The sequence below is a fragment of the Miscanthus floridulus genome, chromosome 14 (genome assembly GCF_019320115.1).
Source record: "Miscanthus floridulus cultivar M001 chromosome 14, ASM1932011v1, whole genome shotgun sequence".
NCBI classification, from domain to species: domain Eukaryota; kingdom Viridiplantae; phylum Streptophyta; class Magnoliopsida; order Poales; family Poaceae; genus Miscanthus; species Miscanthus floridulus.
In genome coordinates this window covers 51,411,653-51,427,786 of record NC_089593.1, presented here as the reverse complement: position 1 = coordinate 51,427,786, position 16,134 = coordinate 51,411,653, and the positions used below count along the sequence as shown (strand labels likewise).

Sequence of the window (16,134 nt, the reverse complement as noted above, 5' to 3'; positions counted from 1 at the left end):
CTCACCTACAAGAGCTTAAGTGAAATAAAATGGATGACCCATACATAGAATGATAAGATACAAGTAGTACAAGTTGCAAATTCTAAATGGTATCTACATGTGGTGTCATTCCAATATTCAAGTAATGTCCATCAAAAATGTAAAATTCTAGTCTCAACCATCTACCCCAAAGTGCACACCTTTGCATCAATAAGAAGCATACCTTTTATGGAAATTGATGACAAAGGGGGAGAGATTGTACAAAGATATGAAGCTTGGGGAGAGATTGTACAAAGGGGGAGAGATAAGAAGATAAGATATGAAAGAGGTTGGACATGGACATGGACAAAGAGGGAGCAACATTGGAGAAAAGAATGGATCACAAGTCTTGGACAAGAGAAGCACACAAGTAGGGGGAGCAAGCTCATGGTGGATCATTGTTGTTGGTTTTTCTCATGATGCTTTGGATAAGGACAACCTAACCCAAGCACAAGAGGATTGCTTACAACTTGATCATCGTGCTCTTTATTATCTAATATGTGCTTTACATGATGATGTTTTTAGACGTGTGTGGGACTTGGAGAATGCTCATGAAATGTGGCTAGCACTCCAAGCCTTTTACGTACGGTGACTCCTCCACATGGGATGATGGAAAATTCAAGAAGGAGGATGAACCAAAGAAGGAGGTGCATGAGTGTGTTGAGCATGATCACAATTTGGTGATTGTGAAAGATTGCTCCACCTCATTGTCAAGTGATGATGATGATCGATCTACTACAAGTTCACTTGACAAGGTTGATGATGATGCCACATGTGTTGCAAGTGATGATGATACCCCATGCACACTTGATGGTGATGATGGTTCATGCTCAAGCCATGATGATGCTACTACAAGCCCATCCACTACACCACATTGTCTCATGTCACAAGGTGACACGTACCAAGGTATCAAATGATAATGTGGTTGATCATGTTGATTCATATGATGAGCTTGTTAGTAGACTTGCTAGCATGACCATGTCTTTAGAAAATGAGAAAGCTAAAACAATGAAATTAGAAAATGAAAACTCATTTCTAAAGAACTCTTGTGAAGAACATAAGAAATTACTTGATGCTTATAAATCTTCACTTGATGAGCTTAAATTGAATCATGAGACACTACTTGCATCTCATGATGAATTATTAGAAAAACAAGCTTCTCTCATTAAAATATTTACAAAGAAACTTAAAAATAATGAGAGCTCATCACATGGGTCAATTGATCAATCACATACTATCGCTAAACCTTGTGATGTAGGCAAGAAGCATGTATCAACCTCTTGCGATAATTTATTAGATATGCCATGCTCTTCACATATAGATGCTTGTTCTACTTCTATGTCTTGTGAGACTAACATTTTGAAGGAGAACAATGAGCTCAAAAATGAAGTGAAGAAATTGAGCAACAAGTTAGAGAGGTGCTACAACTCAAAAGTCACCTTTGAGCATATGTTGAAGACTCAAAGAAACTTTGGTGACAAGAGTGGAGTTGGCTTCATGACTAGCAAAGTCAATCATAAAGAAAGCCACAATGACACTAGTGGCATTGGCTTCAACAAGAGCAAGATCAAGGGCAAAAGATGGGGCAAGAGAAGATATGAAAGAGAGATGAAGAAGCAAGAACAAGAGAAGCTCTCTCATTTCATGTGCTTCAAGTGCCATGAAGTGGGACATCTTGCAAATGGTTGCCCCAATGAAGAAAAGCTCAAGTTAAAGAAAGAAGAAGAGAGGCTAAGGCATGTCAAGTGCTTCAAGTGCCGCACTTGGGGTCATCTTACCTCAATGTGCCCAACCAAGCAATTGGTGAAGCAACAAGTGAAGCCTCAACTAAAGCCACAAGTTGAGCAAGAGAAGACACCCCAAGTTCAAATCATGATCAACCATGAAGATGGTGGTAATTTGATGATAAAGAAGAAGAAAACAAGAAGGGGTGGAAAGGCAAGGCATCCACTGCAAATTCAAGATGCCAAGATGATGAGCAAGAATGAAGATGAGAAGAAAGATTTTGCTCACATCAAGTGCTTCAAGTGTGGAAGTATGGGACACTTTGCCTCTAAGTGTCCTACCAAGCTTGAGAAGAAGGCTCAAGCAATCCATGAGAGGCAAGGCAATGAGAAGCACCACATGAGCAAGGAAGAGAAGGCTCAATCAAAGAGAAAGTGCTACTCATGCCAGGAAAGGGGACACATGGCACATTTATGTCCCCTAGGTAAAATTTCTAAGCCCATTTCAATTGATGATCATGATAGGCTTAGAAAGGATGGTAATGGTACCTCTATGGTTGCTATTACAAAACATCCCGCTACTCATACTAAGGCATTGTCTAAGTATGTTGCTCCTAACTTGAGAGGACCCAAACTTGTTTGGGTACCATCAAAAAGTGGATGATTGATTGTAGGTACCATTGGCATTGGAGACTTGATTCAATTGATCTCACATTGTTCATCATATGTTGAGTCAAGATATGAAGCTTAGTGCACATCAAATCACAATGCCATGACAAATTGAATGAAGTCCAAGTGCTACAACATACAAGTATCATATTCAAGTTGTGGTGATTTATTAGAATATTTGATGGCTTGCAAATAATTGAGATAAAGCTTGCTAATTGGATGATCATGAGCTAACTAAGATATATCTCTTGTTGATCATTTCATTTGGGTGCATATGAGTTGATTGAATTGGATAAATATGCAAAGTTGCTTGCTATAAGATGATTGAATGGATAATTGCTTAGTAATCAAGTTTGGATTGATTTGTGTTGGATAAATTCATAAGATGATATTTAGTAAGTGATTTGAATGGATAGATGTCTTATGGAAGTATTCAAACAAGTTAGTATCAAGTTTGATTCATATTTGATGAAGTATAGCTCAATTGCTTGAAATCTGTCCTATATTCAAAATCTGAGCTAGCTGTGATCATAGCCATATTTGAGTATTGAAAACTTATTGGATTGGCATGAAAATTGGTATACATGCTCTAGACTTATGGTATAAGATGCTGTAGAAATTTCATGGAAATTGGATAAGAAATGCTTCGGTTTTGGAGTGGTTCTTGTCAGTTATAGTGCAGCAGTTTTCAGCATGTAGCAGTGGTGGAAGAATTAAAATTTAGCAGTCCATATGAGATCAAATGAAGCTAAAATTTTTATGGCTGCTAGATAACTTAGTGAAGCTCATCTCCACCAAATTTCGTGGTATTTGGATTTGTACTTTGAGAAATATTCTTACTTCTTCGTAGAGTACAGAATCTGTCAGAAAAGTGACAAATGTTGGATTGATCTAGAGTCACTTTGATCTAGAGTCACTTTGATCTAGAGTCACTTTTATAGCTACTCATGAACTTTGATTGATTGCATTTGATATGTGCATAATCATGTGCTTGCTTGCATTGCATAAGTTTTTAAATTCAATATGCATGCTTGTGTGGTGTATGCTAGTTGTAGAACTTGGATGATGATTTGATAACTAGCATGCATAGGATGATAGCTAGACACTTGGTATGCTTTTCAAGTAATGCTAGTACCTTGCTTTTAATGTTGATCTCACAAGGTATCTAGTGTTTTATTATCAAGTGATATCTAGCTAACCATGGTGCTAAGGATGAACTTAAAGGTGCAACTCCGATTGGTACATGCTTCAAAGGTTTATTCTATACACCTTAGCATCATTTTGTAGTATTTACTCTCCCACAATTTCAATCTATGCATATGTGCAAGCTTCAAATTAAATACTTTAGCACATATGTAGAGGGAGCTAATACTACCATTTCGGGTTTGTGGTACTTGTCCAAAATCATTTACACATGGTAAAATTGCTTGGGCAAGCAACATGAATCCAAAAGCGCTTAATTTATATATCTTTGTAGAGTTGTCATCAATTACCAAAAAGGGGGAGATTAAAAGATCCTTGTTTGGTTTTGGTAATTGAGTGACAACTTAGGTGGACTAATTGTGTTTATGTGAGATACATAGGTGATTAGTCCACAGGTACATGTGTATGAGCAACATATGCCATGGAGGTGAAAATGGCTTGGAGATGTTGCAAAGCTCACACATGTGATGATGAAGGAGCTTATTGCACATGAGACATGACATTGAGTCATGTGATCAAGGTGGAGAAGATCAAGACAAGACTTGGCTTGATGGACCGGTTGCAAGCGTGAAGGGCAAGTCGAAGGCTTTGGAGTGATGGACCGCGTGGCGGTGAAGCTTGAGCAAGACTTGGCGCCGATGGACGATGGCAACGGTGAAGAGCAAGTAGAGTCAAGATCGATGAACCAATATGATCATGTGATGATATGAAGTGGATCATATCATTGTTGATCGTGTTGGTGCATGTGTTGCATCGACATTGAAGGAGATGGAATGGAATGCGCAAGGCAAAGGTATAACCTAGGGCATTTCATTTCACCGGTCATAGGTGTGTAGAGAAGTTTATGACCGGGTTTAGAATAGATGGCCGTACTATCAAGAGGGGCAAACTTGTTTGCATATCGGTCATCTAGTGCCACTCGAGTGATCTAACTTTGCGTTGTCGCTAGGATCCAGTGGCGTGGCAAGTTGAGTGGCTAACATCCTTTGGGAAATGATTGTGAAATGCTAACACACATACACATGGTGGTGTACACTTGGTGGTGTTGGCACATTTACAAAGGAGGTGGTGTTTGCAGCCAGGGTTGAGATGGGTTTGGGTCCCTCTCTCCCTCCCGCCAAGCTTGCTCGGCGGGATTCGGCGCTTTCGGGAAAATGGAATGCCTATTTTCTATTGCGCCGGATGCAAGTTCTTGTGGTTGGCTCTTTGGAGCAAGGATGAAGAAGTTAGAAGTGAGAATGAATTAGTCATGAAGACGCTGGCGTCGGTCAACTAACTGGACGCTGGGTCTGAATGCACCGGACGCTGGCAGGCTGCGTCCGGTTAGGCTGACGTACGGTGACGCAGAAGCTGGAGTGTGACCAGACACGTCCGGTCGAGGTCGGTACCTTACTGGAAACGACCGGACGCTGGGGGTTCAGCGTCCGGTCAGTTGAAAGCTGCTGCATCCAGTCAGGTCAAGTGACTGTTGGAACCGGGATACGTGGCCGTCTATGGGCGACCGGACGCTGAGGTCCAGCGTCCGGTCAACACGACCGGAGCGTCCGGTCGGCCCGATTTTTGCCTAGTGAAGGGGTAACGGCTAGTTTAGCCCTTGGGGCTATAAATAGAAGTGGCCTTCAGCCATGGCTGGTGTGGAGCATCTTGGGGGACTTTGTGTCCATGCTTGAGAGTGCTTAGGAGCCCTCCATCTCACACATACTTGATAGCTATCATCCGATTGTGTGAGCGAGCGATTCTAGTGCGATTGCATCGTGAGGTTGCATCAAGTGGCACTAGGTGATCGAGTTGCAAGCCGGTGGTGCTTGTTACTCTTGGAGGTTGCCACCTCCTAGACGGCTTGGTGGTGGTCTCCGTCGAAGCGCGCAAGAAGCTTGTGCGGCGCTCCAGAGAAGTGCTTGTGAGGGGCATTGTGCTCGCCCCACGGGAGCCGCGAAGAGCAACTTTAGTAAAGCGTGTCATTGAGCTACCCTCACTCAAGGGGTAGGTTCTTGCGGCGCCCGACGTGCGGGCTTAGCGGGTGATGCTAATTAGCCACCGAACCACCAAGTGAGCGGTCGACACAACGGGGACTAGCGTGTTGGCAAACACGTGAACCTCGGGAGAAAAATCATCGTGTCAACCTTGTTCTTCCCATTGGTTTGCATCCCCATTACACAAGCTTGCAATTACATTTATACATATTAAGCTTGTGTAGTTGCTCTTGTAATTAGATAGCTTGTGTAGCTTGCTAATTACCTTCTTGCTTGTGTAGCATAGAAGTAGCTCCCTTGCGTGGCTAATTTGGTTTTAGTAACCTTGTTAGTCACATTACTTAGTTTGTGTAGCTAAGTATTTGCGCTCTCTAATTAGACATTGGTTGCCTTGTTATTGAGCATTGCTAGTGAGCTTTGTTGGCTTTGTGCTTTTACTTACTAGCATGTGTAGGAGCTCCCTTGTTGCTTAAAGTACTAGTGGCATAGGTTTGTGTGACCTTGCTTCTAGAATTGGTTAGGAGAGCTCTAACTAGCCCGGCACCTTTGTTGCATAATTGTTATCTTTGCAAGGTGCTAGTGAACATATATAGTGGGGTATAGTCTTGGCTAGACCGATAGTTTTAATTCCGCATTTGTATCGGTTAGTCGACGCGAATAAGTTTTAGAAAAGACTATTCACCCCCCTCTAGTCGCCATCTCGACCCTTCAGCAGTGACATTGCGCGATTTTCCTAAGCCGATCGGTCTATAAAGCTGGCCAAAGTTAGCTTCGTCGACCTTCTTTCAAGCCTATGCGAATGGACGTCGTTCCGAACGGTTTCGCGTCGAACCCCAAATCCGGCCTACTCAATGTTCTAACCAGCTATCCTGGTCCGTGACCGCACACATTTCATCGCCGTTAGCCAAACGTTCTATAGCACTTTGATTTCGACAACCATTAGATCAGAATACTAAATAGTATTATATGAAACGTAACCACGGACTCATGTTTCGCATGATTGTTTCAATAACCGAACTTTGATTTATAATTTATGCTATACACACATGCACATAATTATGATGCTCGTGAAATGTTTTAGCAAAGCATTACAATGTAACACCAGGGTGTTACAATAATCGAGCCACAAATTATGCTTACAGAGTTCCTTGGATAACAAACATACTGATATATAATTTAAATAAACATAGTCCATAGTGCACACACAAAACACAAATAAAACACGATGCCTCTATTTGCCAGCACCACAACGTCGAGCAATGATCTCATCCTGCAATGTCTTATAGAATACCTTTCGTTGCTCACTCATACTAGTAAGGTCCATATTCATAACTTTCTCATCATCTTCTCTCCGTTTCAACTCTATTTCTTGTTGCATTAAATCCAGCCTCCTATTCTCTACTTGCTGCTCGATTTCAAGCCTTCTAGTCTCTACCGCAAGCCTCTCATCATTACGTTCTTTTTCTTAATCTCCCTCATCTCTTCGGCCTTTTCTCTCTTTGCCCATAATTTTTCCATTGCCTCCATGTAAAGGCCTTTTCCTTGAGAGTTAGGATTTCCAAACCTGTGTGCTTTCTCCTTCTTCTTACCATCTAGCCTTCCTTTTCCTTGTGATGTATGACTTGGTCCCTCCTCTTCATCAGCATGCTTACTTTCATGAGTTCTATGTGTACATGACCCTGGACTTGCAGTTGAGGACGTCTTGTGTTTTTTCTGAGAGCTTTGAGAGGTTTCACAACCTAGATCAGCCCACTTTTGCTCATGCTTCAACTTATTCCAGCAGTGCATGAAAGTAAATGATTTTCCCTCCAGATCTTTTGCCTGATACATTTCCTTTGCCCGTTCTATCTGCACAAGAAACATGTGTTGGCTACGATGCACAAAACATATATATTTTCAATCAATTAACACAATTAAATAACTTACCCTATCTTGCTCTGTCAGCCCGCTTTCTTTTCTATTCTGAACTTGAGTATACCATCAACAAAATCTATTAACACTTTTGTGGATGATACCCCAACGGTGAGAGAGAGAACTGATATTACGCTCTGACTCAAAAGTCTTGTGCTCATGATAGTAATCATAAATTCGCTTTCAATAGGTACTACGAGGTTGATCAGTACCCTGAACTGGATCCAAGCTAATTTCTAGCCATGCTGTCACCAACATATTGTCTTCCTGGGGGTGAAATTTCTAGTCCTCTTCTTACTTGGTTTCAAGGGAGGAGTTGATTGTTCAGCAACTTGTTCAACATGTGTTTGAACTTGAAAGTCATCAAAAAATAGATCATTGGTGTCCCCATTGGCTAAGACCAAATCAACCCAACTCGTCATTTTTTTTCAAACATATAGGAATTGTCTTCAATAATTCTAAGAACATAAAAATTAACTTGAACTACTAAATAATAAGATCTTAATCTGTCTACAACTAGCAGATAATATTCAATAGGTCTAAACAATCTCATGAAAGTCAGAAAAGTTCTACTGGCAATTTTGGCCATCTCAGAATCGCATAAGCTTCAGAACCTTCTTCACCTATTGAATAAATCAAAAAAAAATGAAATGGCCTAATTGACACCTCCAACACATCAATGGGTAAGCTACAACCGGTCGTTCTTCACCTATTAAACAAATTCAAAAAAATAAAATTGTCTCGTCGAGATTTGGGACGCGAGCAGGAGGCCGCTCCGACAGGTTGCGTAGGTCACGAGCTTCAGCAGGACGAACGGTAGCAGCAGGAGGGCGACCTCCGCACGGGAGCAGCTGTGGTCATGGGCGAGAAGGAAACAGATTTGGCGAGCGCAGCAGCAGTGGCGACCTCCGCACGGGAGCAACAGGGGGCGACCTCCACATGGGAGCGGTGGTGGCCATGGGCGACACCAAAACGAGAACAGAAGGATGGGGACATACGGCCATGGAGAACTCCGGGGCGACGTGGGAAGATGGCCGTTGCTCCCCTCCGCCAGATGAGGCTTCAGATAGGACTCCCTCGGATGTGGGGGACAAGCAGAGAGGAATGAGACATCCACATCCATCGGGGCTAGATAGGAGATAGGTTGAAGAGCGTTTTTTTGCGTTTTGAACCGTACCCGGATCCTGGTTCCTCTTCCACCGCCCTGCACCGCCCAACAGGTAGAGCCATCCCTTATTAAAAAATATAATAATTATAATAAAGGAAAAAAAAAATCCCAGCCCTCCCGTCAAGGTCCAGCCGTCAGGCCCAGGCAAGGCCACGCGCGGTGAGTCGTCGGCCACCTCCGTCCTCCGTGCACGCAGCTGCAGAGATTGCGTCATCCCAGGCCTCCCCCTCGTACCGCGGCCTCTTCCATGCAGACGCCGCCAGGTACGACCCCCCTCCCCTGATTAGGGTTCAGATGCTGGTGGAGTTCGATTGATTTTTTTCGATCTGACACTGCGATTTTTCTGGAAGGTCAGTTGGGCAATGCAGTCGCTTCAGTTTTGATGCATTGGTACTTAGTAATCGCATCGAATCGACTATTAATATATATATTTGCGATAGCGTGATCTTAGACATGGGGGCTGAATATGTTTCGGATACAAACCATCCCTTTCGGATTTTCTGAACATACAGCATTTAATTTATCTGAAATTTTGCTTTGCTTTCATCAACGTGTTCCCATGGGCTAGAAGTTCTCTGTTATTGCCGTGGATAGCGACCGCAGCTGCATACTTAGCCAAACCACTCCGAGGCAAAGTGCAAGGATCCCTTCCACAAGAATCCCTTTGCCGTGGACCAGCGATATCAAAATTCCATAATTCCATCTGTTGCTTGATTAAACCATGTTGTCTACAAATGACGATTTGTATGTATATGAATGAATTGTTTGATGATTATAGTTGGTCATCCTTGACTTAAAGGTCTTGTGCCTTCTTCCAATTTGATGAAATGCCTAACCCATTTGATGAAGTTTGCATCATGTTTGACAGTTGCTCTGCCACGTAGGTAGTTGGTAGAAATGTTGGGTGTGGGAGGTGGGGATGGCATGCTGGAAAGGAGGTGAGGATGAATTATTTTGCATAGTTGATCATGCTAGGATTCAGTAGTTAGTTATTTTTTATTGCTTTAGATTAGAGTTTAGATTTATTATTATTAATAAATACTGGGATTCTTTCTTAATGAACAGTAGGATTCTCTTAAGCTATATCATTCCATTCTTAAATTTTGAATAGCATGTACTACCATATATCATCACCAAATGTGGGCATGGTTGTGTACTATTGGGCTGTCTATCATGTTATGGCAACCATACCATTCTATCAATTTCCACTTTTATAATCAATCTTGGAATTTAGCTTGCCTGTTTGAATGCACATGCCGCTCCTTACCTTTCTCTGAAGTTCCATTGTGAGGTTGTGCATACCGTCCCTTCAATTTCTTGGTAACTGTCATAACACCAGGTATACCTTCTCTATTCAGAGAGTGATTGAGATTCCAAGGAGCAAATTCTTCATTACTTCGTGCTGAATATAATCGAACTTACATGGCTATGGTGCCTAGTGATTTTTCATACCATGGAGTTGTGGACAATGGCCCCAATGGATTTACCCAGGGTAGGCGTGAGGAAGCCAGTAAACTTGGTTCGTCATGGTATTTCAGTAGAAAGGAATTAGAGGAAAACTCTCCATCCAGAAGGGATGGCATTGATTGGAAGAAAGAGTCGAACCTTCGAAAATCATATTGCAAGTTTCTACAAGATTTGGGGAAGAAGCTTAAATTGTAAGATTGAGACATTGATCTACTCTATATTGTCTGCTACCTTTGCATTTCACTTCTGAAACATGATTTAAAATGAAGTGCTACTTTAATATTTCCATGATGTTGAAGTTTCTCAAAATATATCTGCTATATCAAATTTATTCTTTTGTTCATTTTACTTAGTCATTTGTGTGGATTTACAATTGTTTCTGGGAGTAGTATATTTATCTTTTTCCCCATTAATTAACTTTAGTTTTGACCAAAATGTTCATACTGTCATAAGAAGAGAGAAATTTGTATTTCTATTGTTGTATAATTAAATTTCGGGTACTTGACAGTCTGGCATGTGAAAAATGGATTGAGGTGTTGCTGGTGTTTATTTTTTTGGACATGGTTGACCTTGGTAGTTGAATGCTAAAGTATGTCACTTTACTCAGTGTTTATAATGTTGATGCAAATTGCATTGCTCATGCTAATCCTTCTGTTGTTAACTTTTATCAAGTTTGCTGAAAAAAAAAATCCTTTTAGCTCATCCTTTTAATCTCATAAAGCCCCCCTCACTCGTTTGCTGTTTTTAGGCCTCAACTGACGATTGCTACAGCTATGGTATTCTGTCATCGTTTTTACCTTCGCCAATCCCTTGCAAAAAATGATAGACGAGTAAGTGTCATTTGATGCTTGTCTCTAGCTTTGTTTTTCAATGGTTGGTAAAGTTTCCCTTCAGCTTGTAGGTTCGTAACTGTTACCTTATACATTGATATAATTGCATTTTGCTTTTAAATTTGGTTTAATTAAAAAAATTTCTTTTTCCATTTTTTGTGCCTGACTATTAATAGGATCTTCGCTATTGATAAGAGATTGACAAACTCAATCTTCTCATTTGCCTTTTGCATCTGTGTTTGAAACCGAATTCTTCATACTGTGTCGTTATGCATTTTGTTTCTATAGATAGAATATGTGCCAATACTTTTAAATCTAATATTCATGCAGATAATCGCCACAGTTTGTATGTTCTTAGCTGGAAAAGTTGAAGAAACACCCATACCTTTGAAGGATGTCATCCTGATTTCTTACGAGTTTATTCATAAGAAGGACCCTACGGCTGGTCAGAGAATCAAGCAGCAGAAGGTAATGGATTACATTATTTTTTATTTTGTTTCAGAAGTCCTGACACTACCTAGTTTGCCCTGCATGATTGTTATACTGTTGAACTAATATTGTTTCATACACTTTACTTGGGAACTTTTATCAAATACTTTACTTTGGAACTAGTATGTATTTAAGTATAAATTTGTTACTCATTGCGTCATACACTACTATGATGTAGTTATATTATTGTATAGCTATTTATGCAAGTAAATGTTAGATCTTTGTTCCATTTTAGTATGTAGGTTCAAATCTCACTCCTAAATCTCAATGAAAGCAGTTGAAATCTACTTTTGTCATGGGATGATTAACAGTTTATGATGCTTAATAAATATTTGCTTACAAAATGATGGTCATCAATAGCTGCCTTTGCATGCTTCCATTATCAGCTTATGGTTGCTTATACTATCTAAGCCGAATAATCTAATCCTGAAAACGATTTTTATGCTCCTTTGTGTCAAGCATGAACATTGTGATAGTGCTGTCATTTTGCTATTCCTTCTTCTAAATCTGCATAGATTTTATTTTCCGCATGCACTAATTCATATTTGACTCAAAAAGCAATGTAAGGGTTATTTCAACTGAGATTAGTGCTTACTGTTGCCTCTTGCAGGAATTATTTGATAAACAAAAAGAATTTATTTTACTTGGGGAGCGAGTTGTACTTGTAACACTCGAGTTTGACCTGAATATTCATCATGCTTACAAGCCCTTGGTTGAAGCAATAAGGAGATTCAATGTTGGTGATATAAATAATTTTCCTCAGGTTGCCTGGAGTTTTGTAAATGATGGGTATGCTAGTGCTACCCTAACTGTCTTTTCAAATTGTAGTCCCCAGTTGTCTACTTCACTTAATGCTGTGCACTGTACAGGCTGAGTAGTACTTCGCTTTGCCTGCAATTCGAGCCTCATCATATTGCAGCAGGTGTTATCTTTTTGGCTGCTAAGTTTCTCAAAGTGAAGCTCCCTTCTGATGGTGATAAGTTTTGGTGGCAGGAATTTGGTGTCACGCTACAACAGCTTGAAGGTTGGTCCTTGTTTTCAAAGTCAGTGATGAAAGAGTTTCAGTTGCTCCTATTTTGTTTGTTCATTCTGCATAGTGCATACGTTTTGACTGCTATTGATTGAATTATTACCATGTGTCTGGTGTGTCAAATTGATTTTGTTCCTGTGCAACTCCTGGTTTTGAAGTATTGAATACACATCTTAGGTACTACTTCTGGTTTTGGTTTTATCATGTCATAATAAGGGCCTCTAGTTGAGTTGGTTAGATGGCTTGATTAGCACTCAGGTCCCGACTCCTCGTGGGAGCAAATTTTCAGGTTAGGGTTAAAAAAATCTCCTTGTCTGTCCCATGTCAAAGCACAGGTCTAAGGCGCAGCCCCGGTTGTGGTCGTTCTCACATGGGCTACGGTGCCGCTGTGTATGGGTGGGGCAGGAGTTTGGGGGTTTTCTCACCATGCGTGAGAAGGTCTTCTTCTTAATGCAATGCCCAGGGGCTGTCTTACCCCCTGCAGGTTGAGTTTTTTTATAATATCTTATGTTTGACCAAGTTTATAGAGAAAATTATCAACATTTATGATACCAAATAGATTTACTATAGAAATATATTTGATTATGAATTTAATAGTATTTATTTGGTATCATAAGTATTGTTTTTTTCGTATAAACTTAGTTAAACTTAAGATTGTTTGACTTAGGACAGAACCACTGGTTACTTCACTTGATAACTATGTGCCTTCTTTCTTTACTTCTAGCAGTTATTGACATACTGCAGCTCCACTGGACTTGTATTCAGGCTAAAGTAGGATGGCGTTTTTCTCCATTGCAATAGCTTATTATATCCTAGTACAAGGTTTATTTTTTGTCATCATTGTTTTTTAAGATGGAAATACATTTTATGCCATAATTTACTGTCTTAACTTTTTGATACCTTAATCCATTGTACAATTTAATTTTCATAAATTGCATGTCGGCCATTTTATTTAAATGCCAGCATCCTTGAACCAATTCATTTTTCTGTTGCATAGGAAAGTAGGATATACTTAACAACTTAAAGCTATCTAATAAAAATAGGTACTCCCTCCATACTGGTAATTAAGGTCGTTTTGGACAGGATTTAGCATACCAAGGAGTGATTTATTAGGGTGTATTTTCCCCTGTTTGCCATTATTAAATATGGCTGTGGGTATCTTCCAAACGACAAACACTTGCAGCTAGACTGGTTAGCACGGCGAGGCCCGAGGCATGAGGGTCAAGGTTCGATCCCTCCCTAGCGCGGTATTTTTGCTGCAGTGAGTTTTGCATGGCAGTGATTGGTGGCGGCTACCCAAGGGTCGCGAGCGGCTGGCGTTGCATGGCGCCGAGGGGAGGGGACCCCTACCGAAGGGGCCCCGACTAATGAGGAGCCGTGCAATTAATGGAGGGCATTAGCGTCCAAAGGATGGTTAAAACAACTAAAACGACTTCATTTGTGCAAAAGCTTCCACACCCTAAAACGACTTTATTTTCCAGTACGGAGGGAGTACAATATATTGTTATTTGGCCCAAAGAGGGTGGCCATTGGTCAAATTTGAGATTTGCATTAGGCACTGTTCTGAACATGCTCTGATAATGTTCTGCCGATGGAGTTTGATTTTCCCTCTTGCGAAATGATCTTGTTCCAGTTGGATATTTGTAGTTGCTATGTGTCTTTCTCTTGCAATATTAGTATATTGCTGCCTTTCTTAGGTATATTTAATCTGTCTATGAATAGGATTTTGATGGTGCACACATTTTTTATTAATATTTACCTTGTAAGAGAGCTACACAATACCTTTGGAAGAGCACTATTTCACATGGAATTAGTAACTGGTTTATTTTTTTCTAAAAACAAGGAGCATCTTCTAATTCTTACTGGTGATTTGTCACATATAAAACATTGTGGTAAAGAGGATGACCACCTGACTGGAAGTCCCAGCTACCTTACAGCTGTTAGAATCAGAAATTTAGTAGCCTTTGTCCTCTTGGAAGCTGGTTCTACTCACTATGTATTGTTTAGTGTTGACTAGACAGTGCATGGAAATTCTTATTTGTTGTCATAATTATTATTTATTATAACAATGTGGTCTAACATGTGCCAGTATCTTTTGGTTTTAAGTTGCATCTGATAATAAAACATATTTGTCATCCATTATTGCAGATTTTAGCAACCAAATGTTGGAGTTGTATCAGCAAAACCGTACTACGCAGGCACAACCATCACATGGAGGTGAAGCCAAAGGTAGCGCTGCTGGTGTGCGTAATCAACATTCATCTGTAAAATCTGAAGAAAACTCCAAGGAACCATCTGCTCATGGACGTCATCAAGTATCCAGGCTGTCAAATTTGCAGCATTCTTCCTCAACAGGTGCTCCAGGTCACCATGACGTTGGGCACTCAAATTCAGACAAACATTTTTCTGGCCACAAAATACTTCAAAATGACAATGGTGGCAGCAAAGTAAAGAACATGAGTGGAACTAAATCGGATGCTTGTATGGACAGATTGCACCATGACAAAAGGTCCTCGCCTGGACATCATTATTCCAAGGCCAGCTATGAGTCTCATAATCTAGCGGAAGAACATAAACCACATCGATCACATGATAATTCCAATCAAACAAGAGATAGTGTTGGTGACAAAGATGCTCCTGGGTTGTCAACCTTGAGAATGGATGTGGTGCACAAAATCGACAAGGATAAGGTAAAAGCAGCTTTGGAGAAGCAAAGCAAATCGAAAGGCGGTGTTTCAACAAAGATGGACGATGATGATCTTCTTGATAGAGGGCTAGAACATGGTGTTGAATTGGCTGTTGAGGATGAGAAGGCTAAGCAGGATAAGAGACAGAACTTGTCCCAAGGTAGCATGCCTCCAGCTGATCTTCAAAACACTAACCAAGAAATGGAGAGCGGTCACCATGTCAAGCAGGGTGTACCAACAACTGCTGAAGACATGGGCTTTCCGGACAGTAAAGAACATCCTCCACCATTTTATAAGCAAAATGATGCTCCTGAGCACAAGGCACAGCAGCTTGATCACACGTTGAAGCACCAAAAGGGCCAGGATCATTCTCAAATTGTATGAAGACCTGAGCAGGATGAAAAACACTACAAAAGGCTCAAGCTTGAATGATCACATGATTTTGGATGGGTTTGATGGAAACTGGTGAACTACATGCAATTTGGTATCGAATTCATTGTATGGTGACCGATACATGTTGATGACTGATAGCATGTATCTTCTTCACTGGTGCCTGAGGATGCTGGAGTGACACAAAATTGCTGTACTGTGCAACATCAAGAGGGAGTCGAAGTGATGTGTCCCACAAACGACACAACTGATATGCACTTGAACAAACGACACAACTGATATGCACTTGACGCGGAATGTTGCGCTACCAATAATTGTTATGTTCCAACAAGCATTGGAATATATGAATGAAACATGCTCACGCTTCTGCCTTCTGGTAATAGTTACATTTCTGCATTTCATTTTCTACATGTGATGTTTGCCGACGCGAAGAGGGCGACGGGCCAGCGATTTAGGACATCGATCCGTGTTTTGCTTCTTTATTATTTTTTCTGGGCCGGTAATGTGCCAGTTGTCGGGTAATAAAAGCCCAACGCTGTCTTCGTGTGGTCGCCGCTGAACAGCCTGCTGTGTGT

General features: G+C 40.8%; 1 protein-coding gene across 8 annotated transcripts; it reads left to right on the top strand.

The window, feature by feature from the left end:
- Nucleotides 1-8,646: 8,646 nt before the first annotated feature.
- On the top strand, nucleotides 8,647-15,926 carry LOC136505211 (cyclin-T1-4-like). Of its 8 annotated transcripts, none has more exons than XM_066500358.1 (8): nucleotides 8,647-8,929; nucleotides 9,555-9,604; nucleotides 10,006-10,324; nucleotides 10,882-10,963; nucleotides 11,294-11,431; nucleotides 12,063-12,241; nucleotides 12,322-12,476; nucleotides 14,631-15,926. In XM_066500358.1, the coding sequence occupies exons 3-8, from the start codon at nucleotides 10,089-10,091 to the stop codon at nucleotides 15,551-15,553; spliced, it is 1,713 nt and encodes a 570-aa protein (XP_066356455.1). In that variant the 5' UTR covers nucleotides 8,647-8,929; nucleotides 9,555-9,604; nucleotides 10,006-10,088; the 3' UTR covers nucleotides 15,554-15,926. The 8 variants fall into 8 exon arrangements, with proteins under 8 accessions (XP_066356455.1, XP_066356452.1, XP_066356456.1 ...); XM_066500355.1 differs by having other exon boundaries at nucleotides 9,551-9,604; XM_066500352.1 differs by having other exon boundaries at nucleotides 8,648-8,929; nucleotides 10,025-10,324.
- Nucleotides 15,927-16,134: the final 208 nt, after the last annotated feature.

Excerpts from the sequence above, each read along its gene's own strand:
- LOC136505211 (XM_066500359.1), top strand. The coding sequence starts at position 10,089 with ATGGCTATGGTGCCTAGTGATTTTTCATACCATGGAGTTGTGGACAAT. Across the intron at positions 10,964-11,293 it reads TTGCAAAAAATGATAGACGA|ATAATCGCCACAGTTTGTAT; the intron begins GTAAGTGTCATT and ends ATATTCATGCAG. Across the intron at positions 11,432-12,062 it reads AGAGAATCAAGCAGCAGAAG|GAATTATTTGATAAACAAAA; the intron begins GTAATGGATTAC and ends TGCCTCTTGCAG.